The sequence below is a fragment of the Equus caballus genome, chromosome 30, assembly GCF_041296265.1.
Source record: "Equus caballus isolate H_3958 breed thoroughbred chromosome 30, TB-T2T, whole genome shotgun sequence".
Lineage (NCBI taxonomy): Eukaryota > Metazoa > Chordata > Mammalia > Perissodactyla > Equidae > Equus > Equus caballus.
The window spans coordinates 18,069,294-18,086,235 of record NC_091713.1 but is presented as its reverse complement, the minus strand read 5'-3'; the positions used below and the strand labels follow the sequence as shown (position 1 = coordinate 18,086,235).

Below are 16,942 nucleotides of genomic sequence, written 5' to 3'. Positions count from 1 at the left end.
TATCTGAAATTTAGATTTAACTGGGCTTCCTGTTTTCTGTCTGACATCTCTGGTCCAGGCTCTCATCCCCTAGGGGATTTGGGATGGGTAGGAAGTGGAGGCAAGTAGGGGTGCCACTTACTAGCCTAGGAGAATGCAAAACTGAGGGCCCAGGCCGGGCATTCTCGTTGCTCTGTGCACCAGGCCCCCACCCCCTCCACAGCACGCTTCCTACTCTGACCTCTTCCCCCACTGAGGTGCGCACTGGCGGGAACTCGTGCTTCCACATGCTGTCGTGTCTTATTTTGTTTCTCAAGAAAAGCTGCAAATAGGCTCTGCGGGGACTCTGGATTTGAGGTTTCCTGCCATTCTTTTTTCTTTCGCCATACTGACCCCTCCTGCCCACCATGTTCAGACGCCAAGAAACAAACCGGGGTTTGTTCTCTTTGATATAATTTCAAGAACCGAGTCAAAGCGAGGGCTAAGCCAGCATGTCCAACTTGCCCAGCAGAAGGTTCTGTGGCCTCTACCCGCACGGACACTGCCCTGATCCTGGCGATGATGCCCTGTCCCCCTCACTACTTCATACTACCGATGAGTGGTCTTCAGTAAACCAGTCTAAAATAGTCGCATAGACCGTATTTAACAGAAACAGGGAGGAACGCGCTCCTGGGTTCAGGCTTCCGAGTGCGTGCTTGCAGCAACGCATTTACAGCCAAGCCATAAGATGCGTGGAAATAGGAATAAACAGTGACACAATAAAGCGAGGGGTGACATTAATGATGCCACAATGTAATCTGTTTTCATGTGGTGCAGAGAAAATTAATTTTTGAAGACATTTCATTTAACTCTGCAATCTTTCACAGTTTAACCTTTGACGCTTGGAACTCTTCTCTTTTATCCACTTTCTGCCTCTTTCAGCCTGAGGATGGCGGGAGCAAATTTAATATCTGGTTGTAAGGATGGCTTCATGGCAGAGGACCAGGTTTGCATCCTCTGCTTAGGATGGAGGCACGCGGTGTGCTCAGGGAACAAAAGTTACTGCTGACCGTAATCCTCCGCTCTTCACACCCTATTGAAACACCCACTTTAATTATCTAAAACTCAACTTCCAAAAGCAGAAGATGTGTTACCTTCCAGAGCAAGGCACCGGGGTGGGCTGGACGACCAGATGAGGTTGTGTAAGCACTCGAGAAACTCCGACCCTTCAAGTTTAAATCCAGGAAAGCAGTGATAGGCGATGACAGTGCCCACCGGGAAGGAGGTCTGGAACTCGGAGATGTTCACGTAGCCATTAGAGGAGGCGAGTGGTCTCAGGCAGCCTGTGACGCGTGAAAGAAAAAGGGAAGGTTTCACTAGGTCCTCTCCGGCCACCTAAAGGATGAAGCACTGTCGCTCTTGCGGCCTCGCCCACTGTGAACGTGGCCTGGCCTCTGGGGAATGGGCACTGTGGGCTTAAACGCTCAGACTCCCTCATCTACTGACCTATTCTCCTTGCAATGGGGATACTCGCCTTTATAGCTGCGAATGGCACCAAGAGCGTCAGACCAGTAGGGAAGTGCTGGGGCAGGGGTCACTGCTGGTGGTTCCAGCCCCAAGTGCACGTTAGAATCACCTAAGGGACTTCAAACACCAATGCCTGGCCCCACGCCCAGGGCCGGCATACAGCCTGGGCGTCCTTATCTTTTTTAAAGTTCCCCAAATCATCTAATGTGCCGTCAGTGAGAACCGCTGAGGTGCCATAGAGGAAAGAGACAGCCCAACTCCTCCTACGGGGCTGGTGGGTGGCCTGAGACGGTCATGAGGCAAACCTGGTCCCACTGTAGCAGATGGAACAGACGTCTGCCTGATACAGTGCATCTAAAATTTTGCAAATCTCGTTGTGTTTTATGTGAAATAGGTAAGGAACCCCATAGCACAGTGGTTTGCAAACTTGAGAAGGACTCAGAGAGAGGGCTTGTTGGAACAGACTGCTGGGCCCCGCCCCAGAGTGTCCGAGGAGCCCAAGGATTTGCTTTACTAAGGTTTCCAGGTGCAGCTGCTGCTGCAGGGCTGGGGACCAAGCTTCGAGGACCTCTGCTGCAGCGAGCCCGGGCAATCTGCACAGAATCCTGCGTGCCATCCGAGGGGAATCGGGAACCGGATCCCACGCACCTACTTCCGTAAAACAGTGGCTGCCTTTTTGTCGCGAAGCCTGTGCAGCCCAGTGGAACACTCCCAACAGCACAGAGTCCCATTCTGTGTGGCATCCACTGTGATCGGGGAATTTCTTATTGGCTTCAGCAGTTTCACTGGAGGGAATAACGGCCCTGCAGAGCTGCGTTTTCCCGGGGAGGACTAATTGCGTGTGAAGTAAATAAAGGAGAACAGAAATACCTACTTTCCCTTCCACTCACCAAGTACCAATTATGTCACATGCTCTGCAGCCGAGGACTGAACTCTCCCAAGCTGACTCTGTTAGATATTATAAGTATCAAAGGGCTCTGTGTTCAGCAAATTGCTCTGGTCAGCACCCCGGTATATGGTGTCTGTGTATCAGAGCGAGACCAGGGTGAGGTGAGGGAGGCCCCTGGGATGCAGAATTTAGGGAGGTGCTCACTCTGGGGTCATGCAAGCACTGACCCTGCACAGCTGTGTCCTGAGGCCACAGAGCTCTGCAGACCCAGCAGATCACTGCCTGGAATCGGTCAACACTCAGGATGGACCATACCCAAAATGCATGGCACTCAGCCTTCCTTTCAGGCAGTCCCCATGGCCTCAAATGACATTTTTTAATGATGTATTTTTATTTTTTTGGTGAGGAAGATTGGCCCTGAGCTAACATCTCTGCCAGTCTTCCTCTACTTCGTATGTGGGGTGCCGTACAGCATGGCTTGATGAGCGGTATGTAGGTCTGCACCTGGGATCCGAACCCATGAACCCTGGGCCACCGAAGCAGAGTGTGCAAACTTAACCACTATGCCACCAGGCTGGCTCCCTTAATGATTTTTTTCCTGAGCTGAAAACTGGCAACGTTCACGGCAAAAGTGAAAAGTATGGGGAGAGGTTGGGAATCGGGAATAAACAGAATCGCTAACTGAGAAAAGAAGATAAGCAAGTTAATATGAACAAGGGAGCGTATTAGAACCCGTAAGCATAGTTCATGTGAACTGGCACAAGTGACCATGCCCACTCCTCTTCCTAGGAAGCTGTGTCATTTGAAACGATCCTCGTGGATCAACTGGCTTCCCCAAATAAAAACGAACTCTGACCCACAGCGAGCAGAAGGCATCAGGACACTGCTCGCCGAAACACAAAATTCCCACGGAAAAAAACGGCCTTGAAACAGCCTGCCCATCCCACCCCAAAGGAGACAGCAGTGGGTACACTCGCAGCGAATCGGGGCAGGAAAGACATGTTTCCTCTTGTCTGGAGACAGCCTGTCCCTGAGCCTAGCAGTAAGAAATTGGCTTCAGCTCCGTGTTCACCTCGATTTCTATTTGCACTTCCAGATAATAGAGAGAAGCTCCTCAGGCTGTAGCCCCTGGATCTATAAGTGCAAATAAAAGTCACAGGAGGAAGTGTCATTCCAAGGGCCAATTACATTCCCCCTGGGGGCTCAGGAGGTGTCAGGCTGTCTAAGACAACCGATTCTTCATGCCTGAGCGGTGCCCGGAGGAAGCTGGAGCAGCCAGGACTCCCTCCTGCCTCTGCAGTGGGGACAGGGCATGGAGCGGAGAGCAGAGCACAGCCTAGGGGCACCTCCTCTGCGGGGACAGTGGGCTCTGAGGATGGAAGGTGGGCTGTGGGTTGTATTGCTGTTTGAAGACACATGCCTCTCGAGAGCGGCCGGCCAGCTCTCTTTTTTTCAGTTGCCGAACTACAAAAGCTACGTTTTGACTGAGATTTGACTAAGGGATGATGGAGGGGAGGGGCAAGTGTGGCCAGACAGAGTGAAGGGGAAGCCTGTATCTGAACTCTCGGCAATGATACCCCAAGATGTATACCACCATAGGGTACTTTTAAAAAAGTCACTGGAGACAGACGGTCTGGTGGTGTAGTGGTTAAGTTCAGTGCGCTCTACTTCAACAGCCTGGGTTCACGGGTTTGGGTCCCAGGCATGCACCAACACACCACTCATCAAGCCATGCCGTGGAGGCATCCCACATACAAAATAGAGGAAGACTGGCACAGATGTTAGCTGGGGGCCAATCTTCTTCACCAAAAAAAAAAAATCATTGGGGCAAAAAGAACTCCTAAAGAAGACTTCTGTATTTAAATGACATAAAAGGAAATAAAAAGGGTAGGAAAACAAAAAGATAAGTGGAAAATATGAAAGCAAGAAGTGGCCAGAGTCTGAGGCAATTTTCTTCCCCATTACTCTGATAGTGCCACAGGACAGGAACAAATCAAAGGTTAATAAAGTTCATTCGAATAAATAGCCCAACCTAAGAGCCAGCTGCTGATTTTGTGGACAGTCTCTGAAAGCATGAATAAATCACGTGTCTCCTTTAAAAATGTAATATATAACATGCTAAACTACACAGGAAGTTTCTGGGGAGAAATGCCCCAGTGTGAGGGTCTGGGCAGCCTCTGTCCTCCTAAGCCTGAAGCCTTTGTTTCTTCAAGGGGCTGTGGCTCTGAAGCTCTCGCATAAGGAAATGATTTATTTCCAACTATGGGGCAAGCAAAGCAATATCAGAGTCTGCCAGTTGTGATTTCCCAGCACAAAGTTAACATTCGCCTCAACTTGAACATGACGGTGCTTTTGGTGCAAATAAGATTGCTCTCCCTCTCCCTTGAATTATGAATTATGCATCGGCTGCTTGGTCCTTTGGTCCAAGTCACATGTCAAAAAATAAAAATCAGAATTAATGTGAACTCGAGGGCTTATTTTCACAAAGAGGGCCCTCTCTGTCGGCCCAGGCAAATTTAAAAACTGCACGAGGATAAATATTCACCGTGTGGTTTGGATGAAATCTGAATTTGATTATTTTTCTGCTCCTCATGCATTATAAAAAGGGATAACATTATTAAGAGAAAATAGCCTCTGTAAGATTGGCTTTAAATATATTCTCACCACTACTGAAATAAGTATAAATGCTCGGTTATTTCCATTAAATATACAACAGCTCATCATTGTGTTCACAGCCCGGTTACAAGTCTCCTGATTCTTAAACCACTTTTAGTTTCTCAGAGTAAAGCAGATATCCGACATTCTAAAGAATTAGGTATCTCCCATCTAAACCTCAAAACTGGGTGTATGGAGCTGGGAAGACTACAAAGCTTTGGCGATCACAGTGAAGACACAGCTGACCCAAGTGGGGAGGGCGGCTCCGTCGTTCTTGCCATCATTCTGTGAGAGAAACACGCACAGGCTCTATGACAAAGTCTGAGAGAAGAACAGCCAGGAACCAAGTTCCTATCCCGTACCTTGACAGATGGGCAGGTTGTCCCACGTTCCGTCGTCGCGACACGAGGAAACCATGTTGTATAGGTCGGGGTAACGGATCTTGAATCCTTCATGACAAGTGATGATTAACTTATCTCCGTGTCTATACGTCTTGTTATGGATCTCGGCGTCTTCAATCTGAGGGACACGGCAGTCTGCAATTGTGTAAAAAGGATATGTTATTTTGGGAATTTCAAACGGTTGTGGTTCACAGCTTCACAACCAAGCTCTTATTTTCAGACCCCGTCTCGACCTCCACAGCAATCTGATAAATGGCTCCTTACTTATCACCAGGCTCGGGTCCCAAGGACAAACAGCAGAACCTGCTTCACAGAGAAATAGGAAGACATGGCTCAGGAAGAGGGACTGAGTCTGTGGGGATCCGGCCACAGGAGGAACTTTGTTTCCTGCCTGCGACACTTCACACCGTACAGCTGAGCTTACGGACGACTGTGAAAATAAGTGAAGAAAGGCAAGAATTGGGGATTCACCTGAACTACGGATCTGCTCCACACTTTGCTGGGTTGTGGACGGCACGTGGCACAATGTCACCTGTCTGGCTGGTCCCGCCCAGTCACGCCACCTCTGCCTGCGGGGCGAGGACCTGGGCCTGATAAGAAACTCTGCTTTGCAGAGCAGCAGGGGCTGAGCTGTGGCTGCATTTGCTATTAGCATCTCCCATCCACCTTATCTGTTTTTAAAAAGATAATAAAGAGAGCAGCACATCCTATGGCCAATGTCGCAAAGGCTCAGAGCAAGCAGCTCCTTAAGATGGAGGACGAGCAGAATGCGCGTGGACGGGAAGACAAGAGGTGAGGCTGGGAGTCAGGAGAGTGCAGGGGAGAGCCAAGGAGCCCACCCAACAAAATGATTAAAAGATACAGAGAATCAATTACAAGGGTCCACTTCTAACCCCAACTACTTCCAGTTTACCCCCCAGGCCACTCCACTCTGTGCTGCCAACTTGGGGTCCTGCTCCCTCAGCCCCCTCCCACCATCCAGCTAATCCCATCTGGTTTAAGTCACATCGGTCACCATGTGTCTCTCTCCATCTCTTATGGGCACATCTCTGTTTAATGTCTCTGATTTTACATGCATATAAGCTTCTAGCATGAACTATTTATTTCCACTTTTATTTTTTCATTGTTATTATTTTTTTTTTTGGTGAGGAAGATTGGCCCTGAGCTAACATCTGTGCCAATCTTCCTCTATTTTATGTGGGATGCTGCTACAGCACGGCTTTCACAAGTGGTGTGTAGGCCCACACCCGGGATCCGAACCTGCAAACCTCAGGCCGAATGTCAGTGACGGGGTAGCCTTGGGCAGAAGGGATCTGCTCTGGTGGCTGGAAGTAAAGGGGTGGTGGCCATTCACTGTCTCCTACGGGTCATCCAAAGTCAAATGCTTGCAAGCTCAGGTCTGCTCATTACCACCGTTAGCTTGAGAGCAGGGACTGTGTCTCCCACTTCCTCTGACATTCCCTCCGCGCCCCAGACCTTGGTACACACCAGGCAAAGCAGAAACGCTGAGGGGAGCCATGTGGGCCCCTGCCCAAGAACACTGTGAGCACACGGCGCCCCGCCCCGCCCCCGAGGCCGCTCCAGCCGCTAAGTCTTCCCCTGAGGAAACCCATCACCAGTCCTTCCCTTTGCCTGTGGATTTCAACAGACAGCGCCTTGGCTGGAAAACCGTGTTCTGGTTTCAATTTTACCTCTCGTTTCTGCGTCGCAGGCTGTGGAAAGGGGGTTCCTAACTGTTCATGTTTAACCCATAGTTTTTCTACTGGAATAGCTGAATTCCCCCCAAATCAATCCCAGAACAATCCTGACTGGAGTCACAAGATAACTGACAATTCTTTGCACACCACTGCTGCCTTCTTAATGGAAAAGGTGAATTACATTTTTTTTCAATATCACGATGCAGAAATTATTCACAGCAAATAAAAGCACATTTATCAAGGCATCCGTCTGTAAAATCTTGGCCATAAATGGATCCCATGGCAGTAATTTATATGACTAAACAACTGTTTTCATGATTGACTCAAAATCCGTCCAAGAATTAACCAGTACACTCAGGACGTGGCCAGCTACAGGGGGTTAAGTCAATGGAAAGAAATGTCCATTTGGACGTTGTGGGCAGGTGGACACTGGCTGACGAGGAGAAGAAGCACCCAAGCCTTGTTTCCGAAGGCGGTTTCTCTACATAGAGGTCTATAATACAGAAAGCTTGGAACTTCTCATTAGAACTCCAAGTTTCCATAAGCAGGAGTTGGGGACTACTGGGGAGCATATGACAAAAGGTTCAAAGGGAATTCACAGCCTCCCAGATGCCAGTATTTATGTACTCTGCTCAAAGAAGAGCCACGATAGGGTGACACAGGACCAATTTACTATGTGAGAGGAGTCACACGTCACCTGGGAGTCAGAAGTCGGAGTTCAACGGCATCAAGGTACAGAGGCCATGAGGGGCTGTGTCCTAGGCGTAAGGACCAAACTGAAATAGACCAGCTCTAACAAACGCAAAACTAAATGACAGGACAAAAATCATCCAACTCCTTTCCAGTTTTTTTATCTGCCATGTCTGGCACCCCATCCCCCAACTGAAGGAGGGTCGAGTAGGAAGAAAGGGGCGTCTGGAATAAGCATGTGCCCCAAGCAGCTGTCTGAAGCAGTAAATAACTATAGACCTTATTTCTATACAAAGAAATAAACCAGGATCATTAGGATCTGAAAAAACTGTGTGATCTTCATCAATTCCAAGGTTTCAAACAGAAATCACACGATGTTCCATAGCACAAATGCATCTGGTCGACAGAAAGAATTTTTAAAAGCCACCTTAAAAATCTTGTTACCAAGGGTCTGGCCCCGAGGCCGAGTGGTTAAGTTCACGCGCTCCGCTGCAGGCGGCCCAGTGTTTCGTTGGTTCGAATCCTGGGCGCCGACATGGCACTGCTCATCAAACCACGCTGAGGCAGCGTCCCACATGCCACAACTAGAAGAACCCACAATGAGAAATACACAACTATGTACTGGGGGACTTTGGGGAGAAAAAGGAAAAAAATAAAATCTTTAAAAAAAAAAAAAATCTTGTTACCAAAGATGAGGAAAAAAGGTCTATGAACATGTGATTCTGTCACGTGGAATGACGTCAACAATCAAAACCTACGTATACAGGGCATAAATGGGCACTTTTGGCTTTTATGCCAGAAATCATCTTTCACCAGCCCACCACTGTCATTATCTTTATATCCTCATTCTAATAATCATGGAGATTTAATATAAGAAATAAATAAAAGGGAAGTAAAAGGCCCTAAGGCAGTATTACACATTTATACCTAACTACAAATTAATTGATCAGTTAGCGGAGAGCAGACTCCTAAAGGATGGAGATGGAGCAGGAAGAGTTAAAGAAATTTTTAAAAATATGTGCCGTGTCTCAGATTAGTTTTTCTTTTTTCTTTTTTTTTTGTAGCAGATTGGCCCTGAGCGAACGCCTGTTGCCAATATTCTTTTTTTTCCTCTTCTTCTTCTCCCCAAAACCCACAGTACATCATTGTATATTCTAGTTGTAGGTCCTTCTGGTTCTGCCATGTGGGACGCCGCCTCAGCGTGGCTTGATGAGCGGTGCTAGGTCAGCGCCAGGATCCGAACTGGTGAAGTCCAGGCTGCGAAAGCAGAGAGTACGAACTTAACCACTCAGCCGTGGGGCTGGCCCCAGATTTGCTTTTCTGTAAACAGTTAGTTACATGTGAAAATGAATCTGATTCCTTAAAAACGCCAGGTTTCAACATCAATGCTCCCCAAAAAAGGTTCCCAGGAACGTGAATACCAGATACACACTTGGAGATTCACAATTCATATTACATATTAAGCCTTTGACAGTCTTGCTGTGAAGAATTCTACTGGATTTTGTTGAGGCCAGCATTTACAAAGCTTATTATTTATTCATCCGTCTGTTCACTCATTCATTTATTCAGAGAATTACTGAGCCCTTACTCTAGGTCCAATATGTTCCAGAGCTGGGGGTAGAGAAAAAGCCAAGAATCCTACTCTTACGGCACTTGCAGGAACACTGTGCTAACAGACAAATTAACAGATAAATGAGCTAGAAAATAACAGGCAACGATCCCTGCTCTGATGAACACATAACAAGGTCACATGATAGGGACTGACTCCGGCACTCCCTTAATTTGGGTAGACAGGAAGGCGCCTCTGAGGAAATGACATTTATTAAGCTGAGACCTAATGAGAAGAAGAATTCAGTTGTGTGTGGGTCTGGGAGAAGAGCATTTCAGGCAAAGGGAACAACTGGTGCAAAAGCCAGGAAAGAGCTGAGTGTCCTTAAGAACACAAAAGAAGATCCATGTGTCTCGAATGCAGTGAGCGAGAGGGAGATAGAAAGGCCAGACCATGCAGGACCTTGTAGATTAGGGTGGGGAATCTGGGGTTTACTTTAATGTGATGGGGAGCTAGCTACTGGAGCTTTTTAGGCATGGGCCACGACACGATCTGATTTATATCCAAAAGGGTTTGCCCTAGTTGCAGTAGAGGATTAACCTCGCCCAAAGAGAGGTTTGACCTTTGCCCGCAGGTCCTGGACAGTAACCTCTATGCTCTTGAAATGTCCGACCTGAGAAGAACTTTTATCTTTGTTGATCTGGAGACTTTGAGCCACACCAGACAGTCTATGTCAACCATGTGACTTAGGCTGGGGGGCCCTGGGCCATGCAGTGTCAGCTCCACTTTCGGAAGGACTGGAAACTAAGGTCGGCCACACAAGTAGTCAACCATTTGTACGTGACCAAGCCCCAGTAAAAACTCCGGACACCCAGTCTAGCTGTCCAGTTGTCCAGTTGAACCTAGTTCCCTGGTTGTCAATACTCCATGTGCATTGTCACGCATCGTTGCCGGGAGGAGCAGGCGCTGTCCGTACCGCTCCATTGGGAGAGGGCAGCTGAAAGCCCACGCCTGGTCACTCCTGGACCCCACGTGCCCCTTCCCGTGGCTCTATCCTTTCACTGTAATAGACCATAATCGTGAGGATGACGTTTTTTCTGAGTTCTGGGTGTTCTTTTAGTGAATTACTGAACCTGAGGTTGGCTTTAGGGGCTTCTGAACTTGCAGCTGGTGTCAGAGGTGAGGGTGGTCTTGGGTATCCCTGAACTTTGCACGATGGGATGCTTTTTTCACTTAACGTAGACTAACAATCCTCAGAATTACTATTCTAGATTGGCAGTGTTCCACACCTCTACTGTTCTGCAGAACTACCGTTCGTGCCACATGCTCAGAGAACACCGTCCTGGCCATCAGTTTACTCAGCGTCAGGCTGAAGACACTGAACGGAATCAACGGAGGCAAAGGATGTCGACAGATACAATCAACACAAGGCAGAGAAAAGTGGAGGCAAGGGTTGATGATGTTCAGAAAGGAGACAACTGGAGAGAGCAGATGCTTCACAGAAAAATAAGGACCACCACGGGGGCTGGCTTTGCTTCGGGAGCAGTGCTGGTGCAGGCTGTTTTTCTTCTCTAAAGGACACTGACTCCTACGAAACCTGAAGAAGCCTCAGAACAGGATACTTAAGACCTTGTGGCTCTCAGCTGAATGTTAATGTGGAATTATCACTTTGCCCTGCTTAAAACCACTGAGAAAAGCCACGTAAAAGACAGTTGCACAGACTAAAGTCATTATAAGTAAGCACGATTTCTATAGTTAGTGTTTATCTTTGACCCGTGGATTGGTGTATTTCATTTATTTGCAGTGGCAAAGGCAATTAATATCTTTGTGTTTTGTTATTTCAAGTATTTATTTTTATATTGAACACTTGGATAGTAATTGTTTGTGGGTTCTTAGCTATCCACTCTGAAGGACTAAGACTGCTACACATTTCTTTTAGGCACATACAGAACATTTACAAAAACTGACCATACTTGGGCCATAAAGAAAGTCTCAACAAATTTCAAAAGACTGAAATTATAGAGCCTGTTTTCTGGCCACAATAAAACTAACATAGAAATAAGTAAGTAGAAAATTCTCTTATGTTTGGAAACTGGTAAAACCTTTCTGAATAACCCATGGGTCCAAAAAGAAATAACAATAAAAAGAGAAAAGATTTTAAACTAAATAACAATAAAAATACTACGTATTAAAATGAATGCTGTACAGCTAAAACTATGGCTCTAAATTTCTCTCTAATCATAAATGCACATATTATAAAAAGAGAAATAACTGAAAATCAAGAATGTATACCTTGCAATTGGTTAAGTCAAGTCTGCTAACAAACGTTCAATTTTCTACATCCTCACTGTTTTTTCCTGATTGTTCTACAAATTACTAATAGAGGAGAGTTTAAACATCTTATTGTGATTATGGATTTGTCTTTAAAGTTCTATTAATTTTTGCTTTACATATTTTGAGGTATACTATCAGGTACACATAAATTTAGAGTTATTATACCCAAATTAAGAATTCTTCTAGAAAGTTAGAAAAGGCACAGTAAATTAAACCCAAAGAAAGTACAAGGAAGTAAATAAGAAAGAAAAGAACAAACATTAATGAAATAGAAAAGAAACACAGACAAGACAGAATCCACAAACCCAAAAGTCGGTTCTTTGAAATCAACAAAATTGATAAATCACTTGTGAAACTGATCAAGAAACAAAGAGGGACCACACACATAACCATGTAAGAATAAAAAAGGGACACCGTTACAGATCCTACATTTAAAAAAAAAAAGATGTTACAAAAAACTTAATACAAAGAAATTAGAAATTTTAGATGGAGTCAAATTCCCAGAACAAACAAAAACTGTACAATTTACCAAAATGGACACAGGAAGAAACAGAAAGTGGTTATAATCCTACAAAACATTAAATTGAATTCAAAACTAAAAACCATTCTACAAAGAAAACTCCAGGTCTAGGTGGCTTTCCCAGGAAGTCTACCAAACATTTAAAGAAGAAATAACATCAATCTTAGACAAACTCTTTCAGAGTTCTATTCTGGAAGATTACAACCACTCATTTTATGAGCAGAGCACAACCTTGACTGTAAAACCTGATTGAGAATTTTACAAAAAAAGAAAAATTTAGGCCAATCTATCTCATCAACATAAATGCAAAATTTATAAATAAGATATTAACAAACAAAATCCAACAATAAATTAAAAAGAAAACACGTCACAAGTAAATTGGATTTATTTCGAGAATGCTAAGTTGGTTTAACATTTGACAATAACGCAGTGTAACTCACCACATTAACATAAAAAAGAAAAGTATTATTATCTCAATAGCTTGGAAAAAGTGTTTCATAAAATTCAACATCCATTCACGATATTTTTTAAAACTTTTAAGCTGGGAATTGAAGTAAACACCTTTAATATAATAAAAAAGATTTTTTAAAAACCTATACAAAAATATTGAAGGCATTCCATTCAAGACTGAGAACAAGACAAAGATGCTTACTCTTTCCACTAGTATTCAGCATTGTTCTGGAGTTCCTAACCAAAGCAAGAATGTAGAAGCAGGAAACAAGATATTAAGATAAGAAAGAAAGAAATAAAAGTTGCATTAGTCACACATGACACGGTTGTTTATGTGGTAAAACCCAAAAGAATTTACACAAATAGTAAAACTAATAAATGAGTTTAGCATGTATGAACTTCTACATACCATCAATTAAATAAAACCAAAATTTTAAAAATTTATCGTCAAGAGCATCAAAGAAGTTTGAATTCCTAAGCATAAATCTAACAAAAGTTATGTAAGACTTCTACACAGAAAATCACAAAATAATGAGAAAAATTATAAAAGACCTAAATAAATGGGGGAATATTCCATGTTCGTAGGTTGGAAAACTCGATATTATAAAGGCATTATTTTCCCCAAACTTTATCTATAAACTCAAAATAATCATATTAAAAAATTCAAACTTGTTTTGATAGTTGATAGGTTGATTCTTTCCTTTACATGGAAAGGCTAAGAAGAGCCAAGACAGTCTTGAACAAGTAGGGCAAGGCAGGAAAACTTGCTCTATCAGAAGTCAAGACTTCTTATAAAGCTACAGGAATTAAAACAGTACAGAATTGATGCAAAGATAGACAAACAGACCGATGGAACAGACCAGAGAGTCCTGAAACAGGACGTCTGTCTTATGACAAAGGTGGCACTGTAGAGCAGTGGAAAACAACAGTGTCTCAAATAAATGGTGCTGAATTATATCATATACACAAATCGAGTCTAGATGAATTAAAGATCTAAATGTGAAAGTCAAAATAATGAAGTTCTGAGAAGACAATATAAGGAATGTCTTCATGAAATAGGAGTAGGGAAATATTTTTTAAATAAGACCTCAAAAACAGCAGCAAACATAAAGAAAAAGATTGATAAATTTGACTACATTAAAATTAAGATCTTCTGTTCATCAAAAGACATTAATCAGAGAGTAAAAATGTAAGCCACAGAAAGTGAGAAGACATTTGCCACACATATAGCCAACAAAGGGCTTGTATCCAGTATCCATAAAGAACTCCTAAGAATCAATAAGAAACAGACAACTCAATAGATAAACAGCAAGTGAATGAAACAGGCACTTCATAAGAGAGAATAACGAGGTGGCCAATACACACGCAAAAAGGTACGCAACCTTATTACTCACCAGGGAAACGTACATTAAAACCACAAGCTACCACTACACACCCACCAGATAGCTAAAATATTGACAATACCAAGTGTTGGCAAGGAGCAACTGAGACTCTGTTACTCTGTTGGCTGGAGTGTAAACTGGTGCAATCACTTTGAAAAACTGGCCAGTGCCTATTAATGTCGGACACAGGAATATTCTATGACCCAGGACTGCTATTCTTAGGTATATATCCAACAGAAATGTGTGTATATATATATATATATGAAAATATATATATACGAAAAATATATATATATATATGAAAAAACATATATATATATTCATCAAGAGGTATGTTCTAGAATGTTCAGAGCAGCACTATTTGTAACAGACCCAACTGGAAAAAATCTAAATTTCCATTAACATCAGACTTCAAATTATGGTCTATTCATATAATAGCACATTATGCAGAGATGCCAATGAGTGATCTACAGCCTCATGCAATAATATGCGTGAATTTTGCAAACATAAAGTAAAAGAAGTCCGATGTAAATAATATTTACTTTATAATTCCATGTATATAAACTACAAAAAAAAAGGCAAAAGTAAATTAAAGCTAAAATAGCACCACGTTTAAGAAGGCATAGCGCTGGGCTAAGTGATTATGACCATGGGAAATGCTCACCATGACTTGGAAAAGAGGTCACCTCTGCGAGTGAGGGGGAGGCTATGACTGGGATGGGGCTTCTGGGGTGCCAGTGATGCTCTCTATCTTCATCTGGATCATGGTGACATGGGTGTTTGCTCTGTGATAATTCATTGGACCATTTGGTTTTGTGTACTTTTCTATGTATATATTTTACAAATTTTAAAAACGTTAAGACAATAATAACAACAACAACAAAATTAATCCAGAAAGCAGAATAAGGAAATTCCCCAGAAATGTAGTGATCTCTCCCAACTAAACTGGGAGCTTCTGGGCCTGACAAGTAGAGAGTGTGTAACAGAATTTGGGGGCATGAATGACTAAAGATATTGGGGAGGCACTTAAATTTCTGAGCATAAAACCTGAACAATTTTCCGAAGGCAACTTGACACAGAGGTTGTTGGAGAAAAAACTGGGTTTGGTTCAGAGAGATTTGCCCCAGAACATAAACCTATCTGATTTCTTGCTTTTCTCTTGATATGCAGAGTTTTAACTATTCTATCTTTAAAGAAACCTTGAGGTCTCTTTCCAGCTTCTGAAAAGTCGCCTTCACTTTCACAAGGAGGTGATAGAAGGCACTTGGTTGCTAGAGCCGAGCTCACAAGAAAAATAAAAGGAAGCAGTTCAAATGCTATTCTCGTGGGCTGATGACTTACAAAGGTTCCAGCCTGCATCTTGATGTTCTACTGGTGAAATGCCTATGGCAAGTATGTCAAGGTGGCCTCGGCAGCCCACCAGCATGAGCATCTCCTGAAGGTGCCTGCTAACTTCACATTCCTCGTGCATAATAACCGCAAAGAGTGGGCCTGGGAATGTGCATTTTAACATGCCCCTTGGGCAATTCGCATGAAGTCAAACTGTTGAGAAGACGGCTTGATGAATACGTAAGGTGACTGAATAGACAGAAGACAGCAGTCCAAAAGCAGAGGCTGGCTCAGATTTAACAAGCCCCGGCCCATCCCTTAGCAGCTGTGTCAGACAAATGTAATAAAGGACAGAATCTAATCTGAGCCGGCTGGGCAGCAGCCCTGCACCCGAGGCCTCTGGCTCCTGCAGGCCCAGCGTGCGGTTCCGAGGAGAATACATTAGTAACAGGACTCTCGAGATGCTGACTGAGAGCCACGGTCAGTCCCGAACTGCTCAAGGCTGGCGTGAGGGAAGATGAATTTCAGCTGCGATGGGTTTGGAAGGACACCCGTGGGGGCAGCCCTGCATTTTTCATAAGGAGCCAACCTAATTCTGGGTAGTTTCAGTTGCGAGCTTGTGAAAAACTGCTTTCTGGGGACTCTCCATGATCAGCTTGGTGTTCAAGGTTGCTAAAAATCATCTTGTGACCTTTATACATGATCTGACAAGGATCTGTGCACGTGCTCAGGCCGTCGTTCTGCATCTGCCTAATAATCCTGTGAGTTAAAGCAACTCACTACCTCCACGGCCCCTGTACAGAAAGGGCGAAATCCCAGCGCTCACGTGACATGGGAGACGACGTGAGGTGGCTGGTAAAGGCTCTGTGATCTGGGTTTTCCCTCCGCACGTACAGGGGCTCGGCGGCACAGGTTTGTGAACCCTCGGCCGCAGCAGTCCAGCTGTCATCTTGCAACGATGATAACTGATCATTTCTGCCACTTATCTTTGCTGCATCGGCCCCCGTCGGACCTGACCTTATTTCCCCCGGATTTTTTTTTTTTTCCGCTCAAGTCATGACCACATTTAAGTCAAAGAAATCTTTTTAGGAACAAAAACCAAACTCACACTGAAGCCACAAGGGAGGGAGTGCAGGGAAGCCCTGACTTCTGTTATAAGCAGCATAAATAAGACATGACAGTGGTCCTGGAGACAGGGAGAGGCAGCTCTCTGCTGCTGCCCATCTTAGAAGATGGAAAATGAGAACAGAGTACCTTAGGGGAAGACATGCAAATATTTGCCCTTGTGGGCACAGGCTGCTGTTTCTGATAACCCATGTCTAAGGCAACAAGAAAGAAACTTTAGATGATAGAAAATGTACATCAGAAGAAAAGGATTCTAAATAAAACCTTTTTAAAGCATCCATCTGTTTTCGTGAAGTCTCTGGAGCCAGGAGACAACTCACCTTAATATAGGAGTAACTATAAAAAAGGAATATGATGAATACCCTGCTTTTGAAAAATGCCTGCACCCGCCAGTTTCAATGAACAAAGGAGTTATCTGGGGCCAGCCTGGTGGCAG

General features: G+C 44.2%; 1 protein-coding gene across 7 annotated transcripts in view; it reads right to left on the bottom strand.

Annotated features, from left to right (window-relative positions):
- Positions 1-16,942, bottom strand: part of SUSD4 (sushi domain containing 4) — a 123,879-nt gene that overhangs the window by 35,612 nt on the left and 71,325 nt on the right. For all 7 annotated transcript variants that reach the window (XM_070256024.1, XM_070256027.1, XM_070256023.1 and 4 more), the window contains 2 exons: positions 5,392-5,565; positions 1,113-1,301 (listed from right to left, as the gene is read on the bottom strand). In XM_070256024.1, the coding sequence (XP_070112125.1) occupies positions 1,113-1,301; positions 5,392-5,565 (363 nt within the window). The remainder of the gene's footprint in view (positions 1-1,112; positions 1,302-5,391; positions 5,566-16,942) is intronic.